Below are 16,181 nucleotides of genomic sequence, written 5' to 3' on the forward strand. Positions count from 1 at the left end.
AGAGCCAGCATTGCTGTTCCTCGGGAACTTGCCCATCTTAGAGGAAGCACACCAAGGCTTGGAGTCTCCTACGCTCGCTGCACTCCTGCATCCCTGCCTTGACTTTTCCTTTCTATGCCGTGGACAGATCCAGATCCTGTCCCTGGCTGCTGGGAAGTCAGGAAGACCAGGATGCTATTTCCTTGGTCGTCTTCCCGGAATTTGGGTTTTACACTCTTGGAATCTCCTGATGGTAGAGAAGGGGAGTTGGCTTGATTACAAGAAAGTAGAAGGAGAAAGACCAGGTACTGAGACCTTCACCTACTCCCTGTCCTTCCTGTTGCAGCGGAGTTCACGGGGCCTCCACAGAAGCCACCACGGCTCGGTGCACAGGTATGTATTGGGTTACAACTACCCAAACCCATAGACCGGAAATGATCAGAGATAATCCAGTCCAGGGTCATTGTTGTAGAGATGAGTATCAGAGAGCAGATGTACCTTGCCTGAGGCCTCATAGCTAATTCATGACAAAATGGGAAAGGAACCAGGTTTTTTTTTTTTAAGCTCCTGGTCTCTTCCCTGACCAGGAAAAGGTCTCATTGGTTCAGACTAGTATCAGGAGTATCAGGGCCTCCTCTGTCCCTGAGCCCTACCCCAGATTCTAGCATCCTTCTCTCCCTGGTTTTCTTGATTGCAGAATGTGTATTCTCAATGTCAGCTTCCCACAAAGATCACCTGAGAAATGTTAAGACAGTGTGGACCAGATGATGTTTAGACTGAGTTGGTGTGACTGCATGTTTTGTTAACACACCAGCATTCTGTTTGGGTCCCCTAGTTGGAGGAAGATGACCCCAGAGGCAGAAAGGGGGACTGTTGTTGCAAAGAAGAGGTCTTTTCACTGGTTGATGTCTATGCATTCCCAGGAATGAATGGTAGGGATAGAGGGGCCCTTCTGGTTCCCCATGAGCCACAGGCCAACCACTCCTCCCTTTCAGTCCATTCAGCCCACAGCCAACCTGGACAGGACCGATGACGCCGTGTACCACAATGTCATGACGCTGGTGGAAGCCGTGCTGGAGCTCAAGAACAGACTCAGCCAGCTGCCCCCTGAGGACTATGTCGTGGTGGTAAAGGTAACTGACAAGGTGGGAGTAGGTCAGGGAGGTAGGGGCTGCCCAGCCCTGGAAGGAAAGCTACTGTGCCCCACTAATGGCCAGTCCCACAGACCCCAGAGGAACAAGGGGACTCTAGGGAGTGCAACCTCGGCAGTCTCAGAGGGCAGACGCCATCCCAGAGTGCAGCCCCAGGAGGAGGAGCTTTCTCAGAAAGCAAGTGAGACAGCCGCCCTGCTCTTGCTCTCTTAGAATGTGGGCCTGAACCTGCGGAAGCTCATCGGCAGTGTGGACGATCTCTTACCCTCCTTACCATCATCTTCTAGAACAGAGGTGAGTGTCACCACGCTTCCTGTCCCCACCTGTAATTCCTACCAGAGGCTCACTGGGGCCGCCGGGGCAGCCTTATTTCTCCCAACAGATATCTCCACAGAGCATCAGAGCAGTTAGCACCAGAGGGCTGAGCCTGCTCTGGGACTTAGTGAAAAATCCCAGTCCAGGTCTCAAATAGTCTCAATGGATGTATGCAAGGAGGAGCGCACCTTCCTCCCTCCTCTCCCACCCTCCCTTACCTAGTGAAGCTGTGCACTTAGGTTAAGGTAGATATGCCATAGATCGCGAACTCCTGCTAAAGTCGAGAGTGAGTCCCTGCTTCTCTGATGGAATGATGCCTGTGGCAGGCAGAGTGATGTCCCAAAAGTGGTGACCCACACGCAGAGTGTCTTACATGGCAAAAGGAACTTTATTGAGCTGTTAAAAGTAAGGGTCCCCAGAAGGAGAGGATATGATGGAGTATCCCGGGGGAGGGTGTCAGTCACAGTCAGGGACTGTGAGGACCGCAGCTGAAGTCAGAGGAATGCCCCTGCTGAAAGGGGCCACAGCTAAGGGAGGTGTAGCCTCGGAGCTGGAAAAAGCAAGGGACTCTCCCCTGGACTCTCTCAAAGGAACGTAGCTCTGTTGCTGACCTCAGCCTCCCATGAGACATTCCTTTCAGAATTCTGACCACCAGGACTGTTCAGTAATGAATATGGAAAGTTCGTGCTGCTATTGTTCTTGTAGCCATGGGAAACGGATCGATTCCTTGTCCAGAAAAATACAGTGCGTTGATGCCAGTGGTCGTCTGTGTGGCATAGCCCATCATGTGCCCTCTCCTGCTCATGGTTTCCCAAGGCTTAACAGAGCAAGGGCAGGCCTGGCTAGCCTCTGAGTGACAACAGTGGCCTAGTAAGGAGTCCCAGCTGGGCAGGTGCCACCAGAGGGCTGAGATGGCTCCTGAGAACCTGGACAACTCACTGGGTGAATTTCCCAGTGCAGGTCTATTGGGAGGGTTTGGCATGACCAATTCATTCATTTTGTTAGGGAGATAGCTTTCGTGCCATGTATTCATCATGCTAAGCACTAGTGATGCAGTGGTTAAGTAAATAAATATGGGATCTGGTCTCTTTACTTTGTAACAGACAGTTAAAGTGTAGGTGTTTGGTTAATGTTCTCATGGCTAAGGCAAAATACTCCAGGAAAATGCCTGAAGGAAGGAAAGGGTTCTCTGGCTCATCATGGTGGGGAAGGCATGGTGAAGCAGTGTGAGGTGACTGTTCACATTGCATCTACTGTCGGGAAGACAAAAAATGGTAAATGCTGGTGATGCTCACTGTCTCCTGTTTATTCATTCCGAGACCTCAGCCCATGGAATGGCACCACCTCATTAGGGTGGGTCTCCCCACCTCAGTTAATCCTGTCTAGAAACTCCCAGAAACAGATGCGCCCAGGGCTGTGTTCCCATTGTCACTTTAAATGCCATCCGTTTGACAATCAAGATTATCCATCAAAGTAGGTGACTGTGTTTGACCTCTGACCAGCGTGCAGGGATTGCCGCTGTGAAGGAGGGAGCTATCCGGTTCAGTCTGGCATGGCTGGCACCTGGTTGGCTAGGGTCTGGGGTGCCAATTGTATCCCAGATCTTTGTAGACCAACTCCAGCCTGTGCAGAGGGGTGGATTCAGGATTCAGCCCATGCTTGGAGTAATCGGCCCCCAGATGTCTTAGCCAACCCATCACTCATTCAGCCTCTCCTGTGTGCTTGCCCACCAGATTGAAGGGACCCAGAAACTTCTCAACAAAGACCTGGCAGAGCTCATCAACAAGATGAGGTTGGCTCAGCAGAACGCCGTAACATCCCTGAGTGAGGACTGCAAGCGGCAGATGCTCACAGCTTCCCACACCCTGGCCGTGGACGCCAAGAACCTGCTGGATGCTGTGGACCAAGCCAAGGTTCTGGCCAATCTGGCCCGCCCACCTGCAGAGTGATCTCAGGGAAGGGGCTGCCTGCCTGCATCTTCTGCCCCAACCTGTCATGGCGTACCTTTCCTGCCTTGCCTTTGGTTATTGGTCTTCTAGGGAAGGCTGAGGAGAGTCTTCCCCTCACCACTTTGCACGACTCCCCCCTCCCCACCCCACCCCAGACTGTGCTGCTCTGGCTGCTTCTGGACAGAGAGGACTCTGGGCACAGACACAGGGTGGGGTGACGTAGTTCATAGGGGTACCACCGCCAGCCACTCCCTCCTACCCCAGCCTGTGTGCTGGAGTATCATTGGGGTCACAGTTGTACCCCAACCAGCCAGGATAGCTTTCTGCATGGACATTTGAGGGCCAGTGTTCCTCTTCCTCTTTACCCCTCAGGAGACCCCTGATACAGAGGGGACAGAGAGGGGCTTTACTTGTAGAGAGGCCGGTGAGATGAGGGCTGGGCCTGGCTCTCTTGTACAGTGTACATTGGAATTTATTTAATGTGAGTTTGGCCTGGATGGACAGCCGTGGGCCGTAGTCCAGGAACAAACCACTCTGTCCACAGGGCTCTGTGTTTTTATCAAACCCAGCGCCACGGGGAAGAAGTAGAGAGTCGGAGGTCAGAACGGGACTTGGCGCCCTTCCTGCATTTCTCTTCTCCCTCTTCTCTTCTCCCCTCTTTTCTTACTCCTCTTTTTCTCTTCTCCCTTTTCACATCTGCTCCTTTCCTCCCTCACGTGTTTGTGGAGAACATTCATTTCCCGCCCTTCTTTTTGACCTGTGGTTGAATTAAAATCGTTACCATTTGCTTTGTGGTTAGCTTGACTGTATCGTTTATTTGATCCGCTCTCTGTGGGAGGAAGCTGACCTGGAGCCCCCCCCCCCCAGCCCATGAGGAGGGTGGGGTGGCCTCCTGCCCTTGGCCCCATGTAGGCAGTAATGCTACCTCATCCCAAAGGAGCTTTTCCAGGAAGACATGGTGTAGTTCCCTCTGTGGGACATTCCTCCCCTGAGTGTCCCCAAACCACCCTGACTCTGGAGGGGACCGGATGATGCCAGTGACAGCTGAGGTGACTGGCAGGAAGGCATGACACTTTTGAGAGCAGCCATCTCAGCTTTATTTCACCATTTCGCTCACATGCAAAGAGGATGGGATGTGGGCAAGCATGCAATGAGCATCTCCCCATCAGAGCACGTCTGAGGACTTGGAAGGGAGGGGAGGCTGCAGACTGCGTTCACTGGAGGAAGGAGGAACCAAGACCTGAATTGCTGACTGAGTGTGGACTCATGGGAACTGATAGCAGGGTGTCCAGGTAAGGCCTTTGGGAAGCAGGCTTCCCCTAGGTCTGTCAAGGAGCCGTGTGTGGGCTTCAGAAAGAGAGCACCCTAAGACAGAGAAATCAGGAGCTTGCCCTGCTCTGCTTCCTGCCTTGGCCTCTATATCTGTTAGCAATCTGGATTGCTATTGCTATTAGTTTCCGAAGTCTGGCTCCTCAGGGACTGAACGATGTTCTGAGAGGCCTGATCCCCTGGGCTCCTATGCAGCGGAGGGTCTTGTAATACTACAAATGCAAGAACATGCTGCACAAAACAGCTCAGAGCAGGTTAGCCACCTGATGGGACTGTGGGAAAGGTGGGGAAGAAAGCTCCCTGAAGATGTGATGTTACGCAGCAGTTCTGGAGCCCAGAGCAACCCTGTTCATTTCTTTCCACTACTCAGAGTGAACGAACGGTCCAGGTGCTGAGTTCTGTCCCCCAGCGTGGGGCTGGGCTGGAGAGAATGCAAAAGCCGAGACCCTGCCCTGAAGGACATAATCTAAAGAGCTTGAAGCGAAGTTCTCAGGTCCTTTGCAAAGCGTGCTGACAGAGCAGGGAATCGGGACCGGGGCCTGTGAGTGACAAGAGGGGTACCAACCATGCAGATTGCCTTCTTTGTGTGTCCACTGATGATTTGAAAGTGGCCCTGACCCCTGGCAACAATTACTGGACCTCTTTGCAGCACAGAACAGTGAGACATGCTGCTGAGGGCAGCCTGGGGGCTCAAAGGAGCTTTCAGATGAACAATGGCCCAAGCAGCTGTCTCCACCCAACTCCATGCCATCCCTCTGCCCCAGGCATCCACCAGGACATCGAGACGCGTGGTTCTCAACCTTCCTAATGCTGCAACCCTTTAATATAGTTCCTTATGTTGTGGTGACCCCTCCACCACCATAAAATTGTTTCATTGCTACTTCATAACTGTAATTTTGTTATTGTTAGGAATCATAATATAAACATCTGATATGCAGAATATCTGATAAGTAAAAGGGGTCGAGACCTTCAGGTTGAGAACTTTTGTGCCTCACTCCTTCTGGAAATAGCTTTGTGCCACTGATATTGTCTCACAAAACACACAGAGACAGGTTCCGAGAAGACTCTGAACTTCGTCCTCCGTCCGGATTAAAGATACCCCAACCTGCCATCCCAGGCTCCTCATCCCAAGTTGTCCTCTCTGACACTGAATCCAAAGTGCTGTTGAGAGCTCCCCCACACCAGGTGCTCCCTTTGTCCCCATGTCCCCATCTTTGGGGCGCTGTTCTATTTCTCTTTGCCCTGGTCTGACCCCTCCATCCCCTTTGTTCAATGTTTTGGTTCATATACAGTTCCTATCGCTCTTTCAGGAATATCTTGTTCTCCCTCAAGTCACTGCCATATCGTCACCTTCTGCAGAGGAAATGCCTTCACCCTTTCTAGTTCCTCAGCATCCCTAAAACAGGGATCGTGTTGAGTGGTCTCAGCACTTGGCACAACAATGTCACTGTGAGCTGTTCCAAAGAGGATTTGAAGTCCAGACTAGTTTGGGAGCCTCATAGGAACACAGCAGACAGATGGTATTGACCCAAAAGAACATTCTAGAGATGGCTCCAGTTAGAGAAGACCAGAAGATGGTTGTCAAGGCCACCTTGGAGCCAACATAGAGGACATAAAATCAGATCATTCCAGCCAAGAATGGAGGAAGGAAGAGCCCAATGGTCCCCAGGAAGCAGACGATAATGAACAGCCAGAGGAATATCCGATCTACCACCATGGCCACATACTTCCAGTCTTCCTTCACCTGAAATTAGAATCAGGCTTATGGTAACAAAAGTCAGGCTTTGGGAAGAAGTGTCCTTCTCATGTCCAGCCCCATGGAGGCAGCAGTCACCAGCCATACTGAAGGCTTGGGAAGCTGAGGTTATCCCAGGCATAGAGATGGGTGTAGGGAGAAAACAGGCTTAGCTCAGGGCTGACACATCCCTGGGAGTCCCATTCTATCTTTCACTACGTCCATGTGCTCCCAGGTGTAGGAGACCAGAGGGATACGAGGAGGTGCTAGGGCCACCAAGAGGGTATGGGCCCTCCAAATCAGAAGAATTTAAATGTAACCCACAGCAGCTATGTAGCTGCCAAATGCTGTGCTACCTCCCCACCCACCTGCAGGGGGCAGAAAGAGGCAGTTTATGGCCCAGGGTAGGTCAGCGTGGAAGAGCTGGGTCTCTGCGGCTCTTCCACTCATAGCAGGGGATCTAAATTCTTAGACATTTACAAGTGAGTGATAATGTTCTCATCTACTCAATCAGGTCACCCCACAGTGACCTCAGGCCTTTCATCCCTCCCTTGGTTGGTAAGGGGATAAAGCAGGTTCTGAACACTAAGTACTATGAGCAGCATTGGAAAGGAGAGCCCACCCTCATTCAGCCCACCCTCAGTCCAATGCTGTTCAGAGTCTGCGGGGCTTAGGAGTGAATAGGGAAAGGTCACACAATGCTCAGAGTCCAGATGGAGGAGTTCTTCTGCCACAGGGGAGTGTGGAGGCCAGTGACGCACTGAGGCCACTTGTACTTGGCTTCTGTCTCTGTAGACAACATTCTCTCACTCCCTTGCCTGCCTCCACCTCCCCCCCCCCCCCCCCGAGAAAGGCTGGCCAGCAAGAGCCATGCAAAGGGAGACCAGCATCTGAGCTCCGAAGCCTCTAATCGCTCTCTCCCATTAGGTGGAGCAGAGGGTGACGAGCCCTATGGTATTCTGCCATCGGCCAGGAAGTGACCAAATAACCTCCAGCTAGTGTGCCTCTCTTGTGATAGGGTCCAGACTCCGCAGACATGACTGAGAGACACTGGTCCTTACAGGAAGGGAAGGGTTATCCAAGCTGACACCCTGGGGTGGCAGTGTTCCCTACTAAGCTGGCAGAATCACCCACGGAGGGACCCCTCCCTCAGCCCAACTCACCGAAGAGTCAGCATCCTCAGACCTCAGGTGGTCAGCAATGTAGTGTACATCTTCTAGTGCTTTCTGTATCTGAGGTGACAGCATAAGCTCGCTATCCTGTGATGGAGCCTTGGCCTCAGGCCCCAGGGCCCTCAGATGCAGGCTGCCATGACCATAGAGGACACCCACGGAGGGGTCTGGAAGGCCTCCACACATACATATATCTTCATCCTCCTCCTCTTCCTCTGTCTCCTCCCTTTCTTCAGCATCTGTGTTGGTCTCCAGCCAGTGATAAGTAGGACTTAGCTTCAGACCCGGAGAGCCATGGAGCTCCACAGGCGGCAGGGGGCGGTTCATCATCAGCCAGCGGGGCACCCGGCCTAGCAGGGCCACCCTCACCCACGTGGGCATGTTGTGGGTGCTGGGGGAGCGGTGGTGTACATTGAGCACGAAGACCGTGATGACGATGGAGAGGGTGACGAAGATCATGGTGAAGAGCAGGTACTCGCCGATGAGTGGGATGACCAGCGAGGTGGACGGGATGATCTCTGTGATGAGGAGCAGGAAGACGGTGAGCGAGAGCAGCACCGAGATGCAGAGCGTGATCTTCTCTCCGCACTCGGAGGGCAGGTAGAAGACCAGCACCGTGAGGCAGGAGATGAGCAGGCACGGGATGATGAGGTTGATGGTGTAGAAGAGCGGCAGCCGGCGGATAACAAAGTAGTAGGTGACGTCCGGGTAGATCTCCACACAGCAGTCATACTTCTTGCTGTTATAGGTCCCGGTGGCGTTGATGATAGCCCACTCGCCGCTTTCCCAGTAGTCCTTCAGGTCCACCATCTGCTCCATCTGCTCCAGGTTGATCTTGGCCTTGTCATAGGTCCAGGAGCCAAACTTCATCTTACAGTTCTGCTGGTCGAAGGGGAAGAAGGTCACGTCGATGCTGCAGGAGCTCTTGTAGATGGCCGGGGGCACCCAGTGCACAGTTCCCGTGAAGAAGACGTGGGCCTTGGTCATGTGGGTCACAGCAAACTCCCCGTCTGCACTAGGGAGAGGAGATAAGCTGGGGTCCTGCATACCTGCTTCCTCCAGGAAACCGGCAGCAGGGCAACTGGGTAAACAAAGTCAGCCACTGATTAGCTAAGTAGGGCTATTCACGAAGTGTGTGAATCTCTGCTGCAGACAAACGTATCCTGAGTTGTCTTTTCAAATACCATTGTTTCAATTGCAGAAGTAAAAATTTTAAAGAACTAAACAATAACCATTATTGCTGTTTTGGCATTATGCTTACGTATCTGGCTGTCATAAAGACTGTACTTCAATTTTACATATTTTGAATCATGGGACATTTGTAGTCTGATCCCCTATTTTTATCCATTTAGCATGTTGAAGTTTTTTTTGCTTTTTTTTTTTTTTTTTGCGTGGGGGTGGGGGGGGGCGTGGTTTCACTAAGTAGCACAGGCTGGTCCACAATTTGCTGGCTGGATTTGAACTTGTGATCTTCCTGCCTCCGTATCCTGCATTCTGGGATTACAGGTGTGCTCCCCCACACCTGTGTTCTCCCTCGCTAGCGAGTAGGAAGTCAGCTCCAGAAGGGGAGGATCCTGGCTTTTGCACCCAGATCTTTTGTTTTTTTTCCAGAGACCTAATGTTTTGGCTGGTGGGGAAACTCCTTGCAGCCTGTGCATTCAGCACAGTATTGGGGGCCAGTTTCATCTACGAGGGCCTGCACCTGCGTGGTTTAAGATGTGATCCCTGCCCTTGGGGAACTACATGGAAATGAGATGGATTCACATGACATCCTCATACCATAGGGCATTTGGAATACTCCTGAGACCTGGAGGGACTGACTTCTGTCTGGGCTGAACAAGGCTGCTGTGAAGGCTCTCGTTTAACTAGACCTTGACTTGTCAATGGCAGTAGGATTTAACTGGGACGTGAGACAAGGGTATAAAGCAGAGGGGCTTGCAGGAAGAGATTGGCAGGCAGGACTGGAGTCTGAGTCCCCCTGGGTGGGAATACAGTCTAGTCTTTAAACTCCATCCCTAATTCCTACATTAAACCAGTCATGATCATTTGGCCATTTACCACTAGATGGCAACAGGCTCCCATTTGGGGCAAGAGACCATGTGATTGCGTCGACCTTTTGCCTATTAACCCGGAGGAGTGTATGTGGGGCACACGCTTTAAATGCCTGCAGCAGTTTGGACTAACCTTCGTTCTGTCAGAAGGACTTTATGTTGCAATCAGGGATCAGTGACCAACCCCTTACTGGCAATCTTAAAACTCAGATGTGTCTGCCTCTGGGACTTTGCTCCTTATCTCCATCGCACAGAAGCAGAAACTGGAAGGATCCTAGGTGCCAGCTCAGGGCACAGAGATGGGGTGTGGGGACTGGGGTGGTGTGACGCCCCACGCAGAGGCAAACAACAGCGGCTTGAGGGTTAGACTGTCGGGGGTTGATTATACTATCCAAAATTATGTGGCCCCACCCACCCACCAAGAACCTTCCATGCCTATTTGTATCTCAAGAAAGTAGCCCTCAGAGACCTGCTTTACAAAGTGATCAGCAGGAAACAACGCCATCATTTAAGCATTAACCTCTGGGTTTCTCAGTGAAGCCTTACCCAAGCAAAAAACAAAGTTTTAGTTTCTTTCATGAGAAATTGTGTGTGTTGGGGGGGGGGGTGTGTGTGTATGTGGGGGGGGTGTATGTGATATATGTACATGTGTGGGTGCTGGTGCACATATGTGTGTGTGTATGTGTGTGTGTGTGTGTATGCAGTATGCACACAAGTGGAGGGTGCTGGTGCATATTTGAGTGTGGATGGGCCTGAGGTTGACGTCAAGTGTCTTTCCTTCTTTTCTTGATCATGTTCCATCCTTTTTTGTTTTGTTTTGTTTTTTGTTTGTGTTTTTGTTTTTGTTTTTTGAGACAGGGTTTCTCTGTATAACCCTGGTGCTATCTTGGAACTCACTCTGTAGACCAGGCTGGCCTTAAACTCAGAGATCTGCCTGCCTCTGCCTCCTGAGTGCTGGAATTAAAGGCATGTGTCACCACTGCCCAGCCCATTTTATTTCTTGAGACAGGATCTCAAGGATCTTAGGCTTTCCATTTTGGCTAAACTGACTGGCCAGTGAGCTTCTAGGATCCACTTGTTTCCCCTGCCCCCAGTGCTAAAGTCTCTCTCTCTGTCTCTGTCTCTCTCTGTCGTCTCTCTCTGTCTCTCTGTCTCTCTGTCTCTCTGTCTCTGTCTCTGTCTGTCTGTCTCTCTCTCTCTCTCTCTCTCTCTCTCTCTCTCTCTCTCTCTCTCTCTCTGACACACACACCACCACCACCACTACCCACACACATTCCCAGCTTTCAAGTGGCTGCTGAGGATTCAAACTCAGATCTTGCTTCCACAGCAAGGGCTCTTACTCCCTGAGCCATCTCCCCACTCCTGGGATATATTTGAATTAACAAATGGCTTCTTACTTGTTGTAGAGGACAATGTCTGGGATCCAGATCATCTCTGAAGGGACCCGGAGGGAGGTGATGTTGCCAAACTCAGCTGGGTCCCAGCACAGTTTGTAGTCCTTCCACTCCTGCTCAGGAGAGTGGTCATATCAGGGCACTGCTGCATTGGGAACCTCAAGATGCTCTGAGATGAGCTGTGGGACTCAGAGGTCCCCAAGTCCCTCCCCTGGCCCCACAGAATTAGAAGGGGCCGTGATGCGAGAAAAAGGCTCTGACATGGGTACCATCTCCAATAACCAGCCTGTTTGGCTCTGACGTTGTTAGTAACCCAAATCCCAGGATGCCAGCACCAGCACACACCACTCTAGCCCTGCCTCTGGCCCTTGTTCTGACACTCGAATGTGTTGTGCGTCACTCAACTTCAATGTAGGGCCTGCCAGAGCTGGAGAGTGAAGCCAGGAGCTGTGACCTTCAAACTATGCTCCGGAGACCCCCTATCCAGGAGTCCTGGCAGGAAGAGAATGCTCAAGGTCCCAACTATGCTTCCACCATAGCAGGTCCAAGTGGGCTTTAAAACCAGATTTGGTTTGTTTTGTTGTTGTTTGTTTTGTTTAATGGGGTTTTATGTAGCTGCGTTGCCTCCAACTTGCTATGACAGTAAAATGGCCTTGAACTTCAGCTCCTCAGCCTCCACCTCCCAAGCACTGGGATTGCATGCATGAGCTATCACACCCAACTTATGTGGTACCGGGGAATTGAACCCAGGGTTTCCCAGGCAGGCACTGTACCAAACTAAGCTATACCCTTCAGTGCCCAAAACAGAGTTCTGACTCTCTGTCTAGGCCATCTTTCAGGATTTCAGGTTCAGAAAACATCTAGGGACACTGACATCAAATGGGGACATCTGAATGTCATAGGCATATGATAGATGAGTCGCCCATTTTACAGATGGGGAAAGTGAGGCTCCCAGAGGGTTAATAACTCTCCAGCATCTCAGGTTCATCCCAGGCAGCTGTGGAGGGCCTGGCTCCATCACAGTGCTCTTTCTTCTACTCCTACACAGGTGAGCAGGACCATTGTGGTGACTCAGGTTCTAGATCTGCCCCCTTCCATGACATGACTGTAAGCCTTTCAAGGCTTCTTTGTAGCACGAATTGTTAAATGGTCTTATTAATAACATCAAACCTGAGGCCAGTTATTGGGGTGAATGCTGGAAGATCAGAGAAGCAGAACAAGCCACAGCTACCTCACCTTGCCAATTCCTCAGCTGATTCTGTTTCCTCAGATTGGAAGCTTCTGAGTCCTCATCCAGAATGAATCTCAGCTGAACTGTGATGCTCAAAGCCTAAAAGCTTAACCAGCCAAATGCTTCTCTGATTTTCCAGCATTCACCCCAATACCTGGCTCTGGGTTTGATTTTATTAATAAGACTATTTAAGCTTCCTGCTACACTTCTTCCTTACTCCAGTTCCCATTGGTTCATCTGTAGAGATGCGGCTCAGAACCTCCAATGCCTCAGGGGTGAACAGTGTCAGAAGCAATTGTCTCAGAGCAACCTCTGACCCAAGCGTCTAACTTAGAAGTAGCTATCACACAGCCAGACACCATCCAGGACCCAGCTATCCCAAGCCAGCCACAGTGAGCAAGAAATCTATTTGAATAACTCAGAGATGCCATCATTTTGGTCCTTGCGGTTTTCTGCATGCTAGCCTCTGAGACAGGACCAGCCAGGTACCCAATGGGGCCAGAGTAATAAGCTGATTGCAAAGGCTAGCTTCCCATCCCATGGTCTTCTGTCATCTCCACTTGAACTCCTTGGGTTTAGCTGGGCAGACAGGAGGGGTAAGGTAAGATTCCCACTCTGCTCAGGCCTTAGTCCCTGAGCCTGCCCAACCGCAGCCCACCCCAGAGCCCCACACACTCTTCAGTTCTCTTTCCATGGAGAGATGGTATCTTTGTCTCCTCCTGTCTCCAGCTCATTTACTGACTGGGCCTGTAGAATTCCATAGGATTGAGACTGGACCACTTTAGGTCCATACATGACTATTAGCTTCTATTTTCTCTCTTGGGACCTTCACTACGGGAGGCTTGAACCACCAACTCAGAATCCATTAATTCTCCTGTCAGACACTAGGGAAGGAACCTGAGGGGTACATGGAAGGAGCTAGGAGCCCAGACTTTCAGAATCTTTCAGAGCTTTCCAAACACCCCTCTACGGGCCGGGCATGTAAGGGAAACCATTTTAGACAGCAACAGACTAACCACAATTGGCCAGGTGCCACCAAGTACCTTGGTCACCATTCAAAGCAGAGACAGCCCTCTGAGCACCAGGTCACAAATGCATGTGCCATGGTAAATGGGTCGTTGCTTTATGCCTGTGAGCTCTGGACTCCTTTGTCAGGCAGCACAGGCTCCGAGCCACACATAGAAGGAGATGGGTCTTGGAGCTGGGCACATCTGGGTGCCCCCTTGCTCTGTGAGGTAGGGGGCAATGATTCAGTAAGCTGTCCTGTGAGCTGTCCTGCAGGTCCTGGGGCTATGAAATGCTTTCTTCAAGCAGTGGGTCTTTGGTGCTATGGGCAACAGTGGAGTAAGAGCATGGTCACACAAACTCAGGCCCCGCGGAGAGCAGCCCGCCTTACCTCACACCTTAAGTGACTACTGATCATGACCCGTGCATTCAGCATCTTGCTGCTCTGTGGTCCCTCGATAGTGAGGTCCTAGAAGGGGCTGGGGACTGGGGCCATGTCTGTCCGATGCTGCAAGGGAAGGCTTACCTGCTTTAACCAGACATTGGTGGTCATCATTTGATTCTTCTCATCCTGGGGTAGCAGAGACAGAGAGTAGCAGCAGTTGGGGTGACTGACACACCAGCCCAGAAAACAGAGTGCCTAGGAGGCACTTTTGGGACCCACTCACAGGACACCCAAGCCCAGACACCTCTCCTGACTCAGTCACTAGCACTCAGATTCGTCAGGGTCACCCAGGACATGAAGGGGGACTTGGGACATGTGTTTTAGAAAACTACCTTTTGACAACCCGTGCTCTTAGGGGCTCCAAGGCTTGGGAAGGAAGGCACCATGGCAACCCAACGAGGTAGCTGTAATCTGTAGCCAGGGTGGGCTTTGAGGGCTAGTGGGAGAAGGGCTGAGCTGAATCCAGGGAGGACCATGAGAAAAATCAGGTGGGCTGGAGGGCTGATCAAGGGAGCACAGGGTGAAAGGGAAGACCCACCACATCTATAAGCTGGGCAATGGATAGTCCAAAGCGCACGATGACCACATCTGAAGTGTTGGGCACTGGCCGTGCCCAGCGATTGTAGCCTCCAAACAGGTGTTTGAACAGGCGGTCCTCAGCCTGAGTGTGCGAGCCTCGCTGGGCCAACACTGTGGGATAAGAATAAAAGAGAAAAGGAGTCTGCATGAGGCCAAGGAGATGAGCCTGTGGTTTTCCTTCCATCTCCCGTCAAAGCAGAGACACTCACCATCCTGTAGCCTCAGTGTGGGGATACAAACAGGAAGTACATCTCAAAGCCCATTGGCGAGTCTGTAGATTAGTGCACACCAGCACTTAACACAGCCCCAAGGACACCATACAAGCAGCATACACTTGCAGTGCCTTCTTGATGTCAATTAAAGAGTCAGGGAGCGAGGGCTGCCATAGGTGAGCAAGAAAGCTCAGACCTAGAAACAAGTCTCAGCCAGAACCAAAGAGCCCCAAGGGAGATAGGAGTATGGGGGTGGCTGAGAGGGGCTTCACCCACTGCCAGGAGCCGGCTGATGGTGAGATTTTTCCTTTCCATCCACTCTTCTAACAAGCTCTTGATGCCCATGAGAGCATCTTCTCCCATGTAGGGTACCACCCTGAGTTCTTAAATCACCATCTCTGACCAGGTCTCATCAGCTGAGCAAAAAGCTCTGCAAAACTGTCTGCTGGAATTTATCATGTCTTTTCCACTGTGATTTTGCATAATAGCTTCCCCATTCTGGGGCTCTGCTGCCTGAGCAGACAATGAACTACCTTAGGAAAAAAAAAAGGCCCAGCATCCACTGGGGCAGAAAGCAGGGCAATGACCACAGCCCCCACATACCTGTCCCAGCCTGTGTGCTGGGTGCAAGCTTCCTTCATCCCCATAGTAACCTTGAGTGGTCCATGATGCTCTTTGCATTTTGTAGACAAGAGTATTAAAAAGCTTTGGGGCATTCAAGGTAACAAAGCTGCTAGTGCTAGAGAAGACAGCCCCTTGTCTTCACCCTGTGGTACTGGACACCCAGCCAATGACCTTGAATGCCCCCTGTAGCCCTGAAGTGAGCTGGTCTTCAGGAAAGTCTACCATGTGATCTGTGAGCATACAGGAGTAAGGTGAAGTCCTAGTAATAGTGGTGGCCCCTACTCACCTGCTGACATTGGAAGGAGACACCAGAAACAGAGACGTATCCAGGACTGGAGAGCAGGATGGGAGGGGGTCATGGCTTTGGAGGGCCCTGGTCTCCCTTGGACCCTTAGGAGCTGGCTTCTGCTAGACTCTGTCTCTCCCCTGCAACTGAATAAGCCAAAGGAAGGACTCTTAGAGTCAAGAGATGTGACGTGTAGTGTCTTTGTCTTTCATACTCCATGAAGGTTTGGAAGCTGAGGGAATGGCTGTCCATGGACCTGCCTGGAGTGCTGGACCTTAGCTGCTTTGCTTCATGGGGGAGCAGCTTTCTCTTCTTTTCCAGAGTCAATTGCTGACAAGCTAGGACACAACTGATCTTCACAGAGGAAGGTACTCCATTCCTTCCATAGCGGCCTCAACTCTTCATCTATGAAGTGGGGATAACCATACTGGAAAATGGTGGTCAGCAGAAGAATGTGGCTACTAGTGACAATGACCCAAAGATGCAGGCAACCAATGCCCGCCAGTGATGGACAATTGAGCAAAGGGTGGCATATATAAACAATGGGATAGTGCAGGTATCGGGAGGAATCAAGCTAACACGACATTTGTGATTAGCGGGATGAACTTCAAAAACTTGCTGTGGGGAAGAAGCCAGCCACACAGTGCAGGAGTCTGCTGGTGGGTGCACTCCAGGTCAGGTGAATCTGGAAACCTAATGCAGATGAGTGAGTAGAAGGGAGTGG

At 51.3% G+C, this 16,181-nt stretch overlaps 2 protein-coding genes across 3 annotated transcripts in view; one reads left to right on the forward strand and one right to left on the reverse strand.

Moving 5' to 3' along the window:
* Ptk2b (protein tyrosine kinase 2 beta) overlaps positions 1-4,192 on the forward strand; it is a 126,804-nt gene extending 122,612 nt beyond the window's left edge. Inside the window, exons 28-31 of the mRNA XM_059273438.1 lie at positions 326-372; positions 975-1,112; positions 1,344-1,424; positions 3,179-4,192. Coding sequence (XP_059129421.1) covers positions 326-372; positions 975-1,112; positions 1,344-1,424; positions 3,179-3,394 — 482 coding nt within the window. The 3' untranslated portion in view covers positions 3,395-4,192. The remainder of the gene's footprint in view (positions 1-325; positions 373-974; positions 1,113-1,343; positions 1,425-3,178) is intronic.
* A 2,149-nt stretch (positions 4,193-6,341) lies between these two features.
* Chrna2 (cholinergic receptor nicotinic alpha 2 subunit) lies at positions 6,342-15,530 on the reverse strand. Of its 2 annotated transcripts, XM_059273435.1 has the most exons (6): positions 15,458-15,530; positions 14,295-14,446; positions 13,838-13,882; positions 11,079-11,188; positions 7,622-8,645; positions 6,342-6,467 (listed from the first exon to the last, which is right to left on the reverse strand). In XM_059273435.1, exons 1-6 carry the CDS (start codon positions 15,528-15,530, stop codon positions 6,342-6,344), a joined length of 1,530 nt encoding a protein of 509 aa, XP_059129418.1. The 2 variants fall into 2 exon arrangements, with proteins under 2 accessions (XP_059129418.1, XP_059129419.1); XM_059273436.1 differs by lacking the exon at positions 15,458-15,530 and having other exon boundaries at positions 14,340-14,426.
* Between the last annotated feature and the right edge of the window lie 651 nt (positions 15,531-16,181).

The sequence above is a fragment of the Peromyscus eremicus genome, chromosome 9 (assembly GCF_949786415.1).
Source record: "Peromyscus eremicus chromosome 9, PerEre_H2_v1, whole genome shotgun sequence".
NCBI classification, from domain to species: domain Eukaryota; kingdom Metazoa; phylum Chordata; class Mammalia; order Rodentia; family Cricetidae; genus Peromyscus; species Peromyscus eremicus.

Excerpts from the sequence above, each read along its gene's own strand:
- Chrna2 (XM_059273435.1), bottom strand. The coding sequence starts at position 15,530 with ATGACCCCCTCCCATCCTGCTCTCCAGTCCTGGATACGTCTCTGTTTC. Across the intron at positions 14,447-15,457 it reads TCTCCTTCCAATGTCAGCAG|TGTTGGCCCAGCGAGGCTCG; the intron begins GTGAGTAGGGGC and ends CTTATCCCACAG. Across the intron at positions 6,468-7,621 it reads CTGAGGATGCTGACTCTTCG|GTGAAGGAAGACTGGAAGTA; the intron begins GTGAGTTGGGCT and ends TTCTAATTTCAG.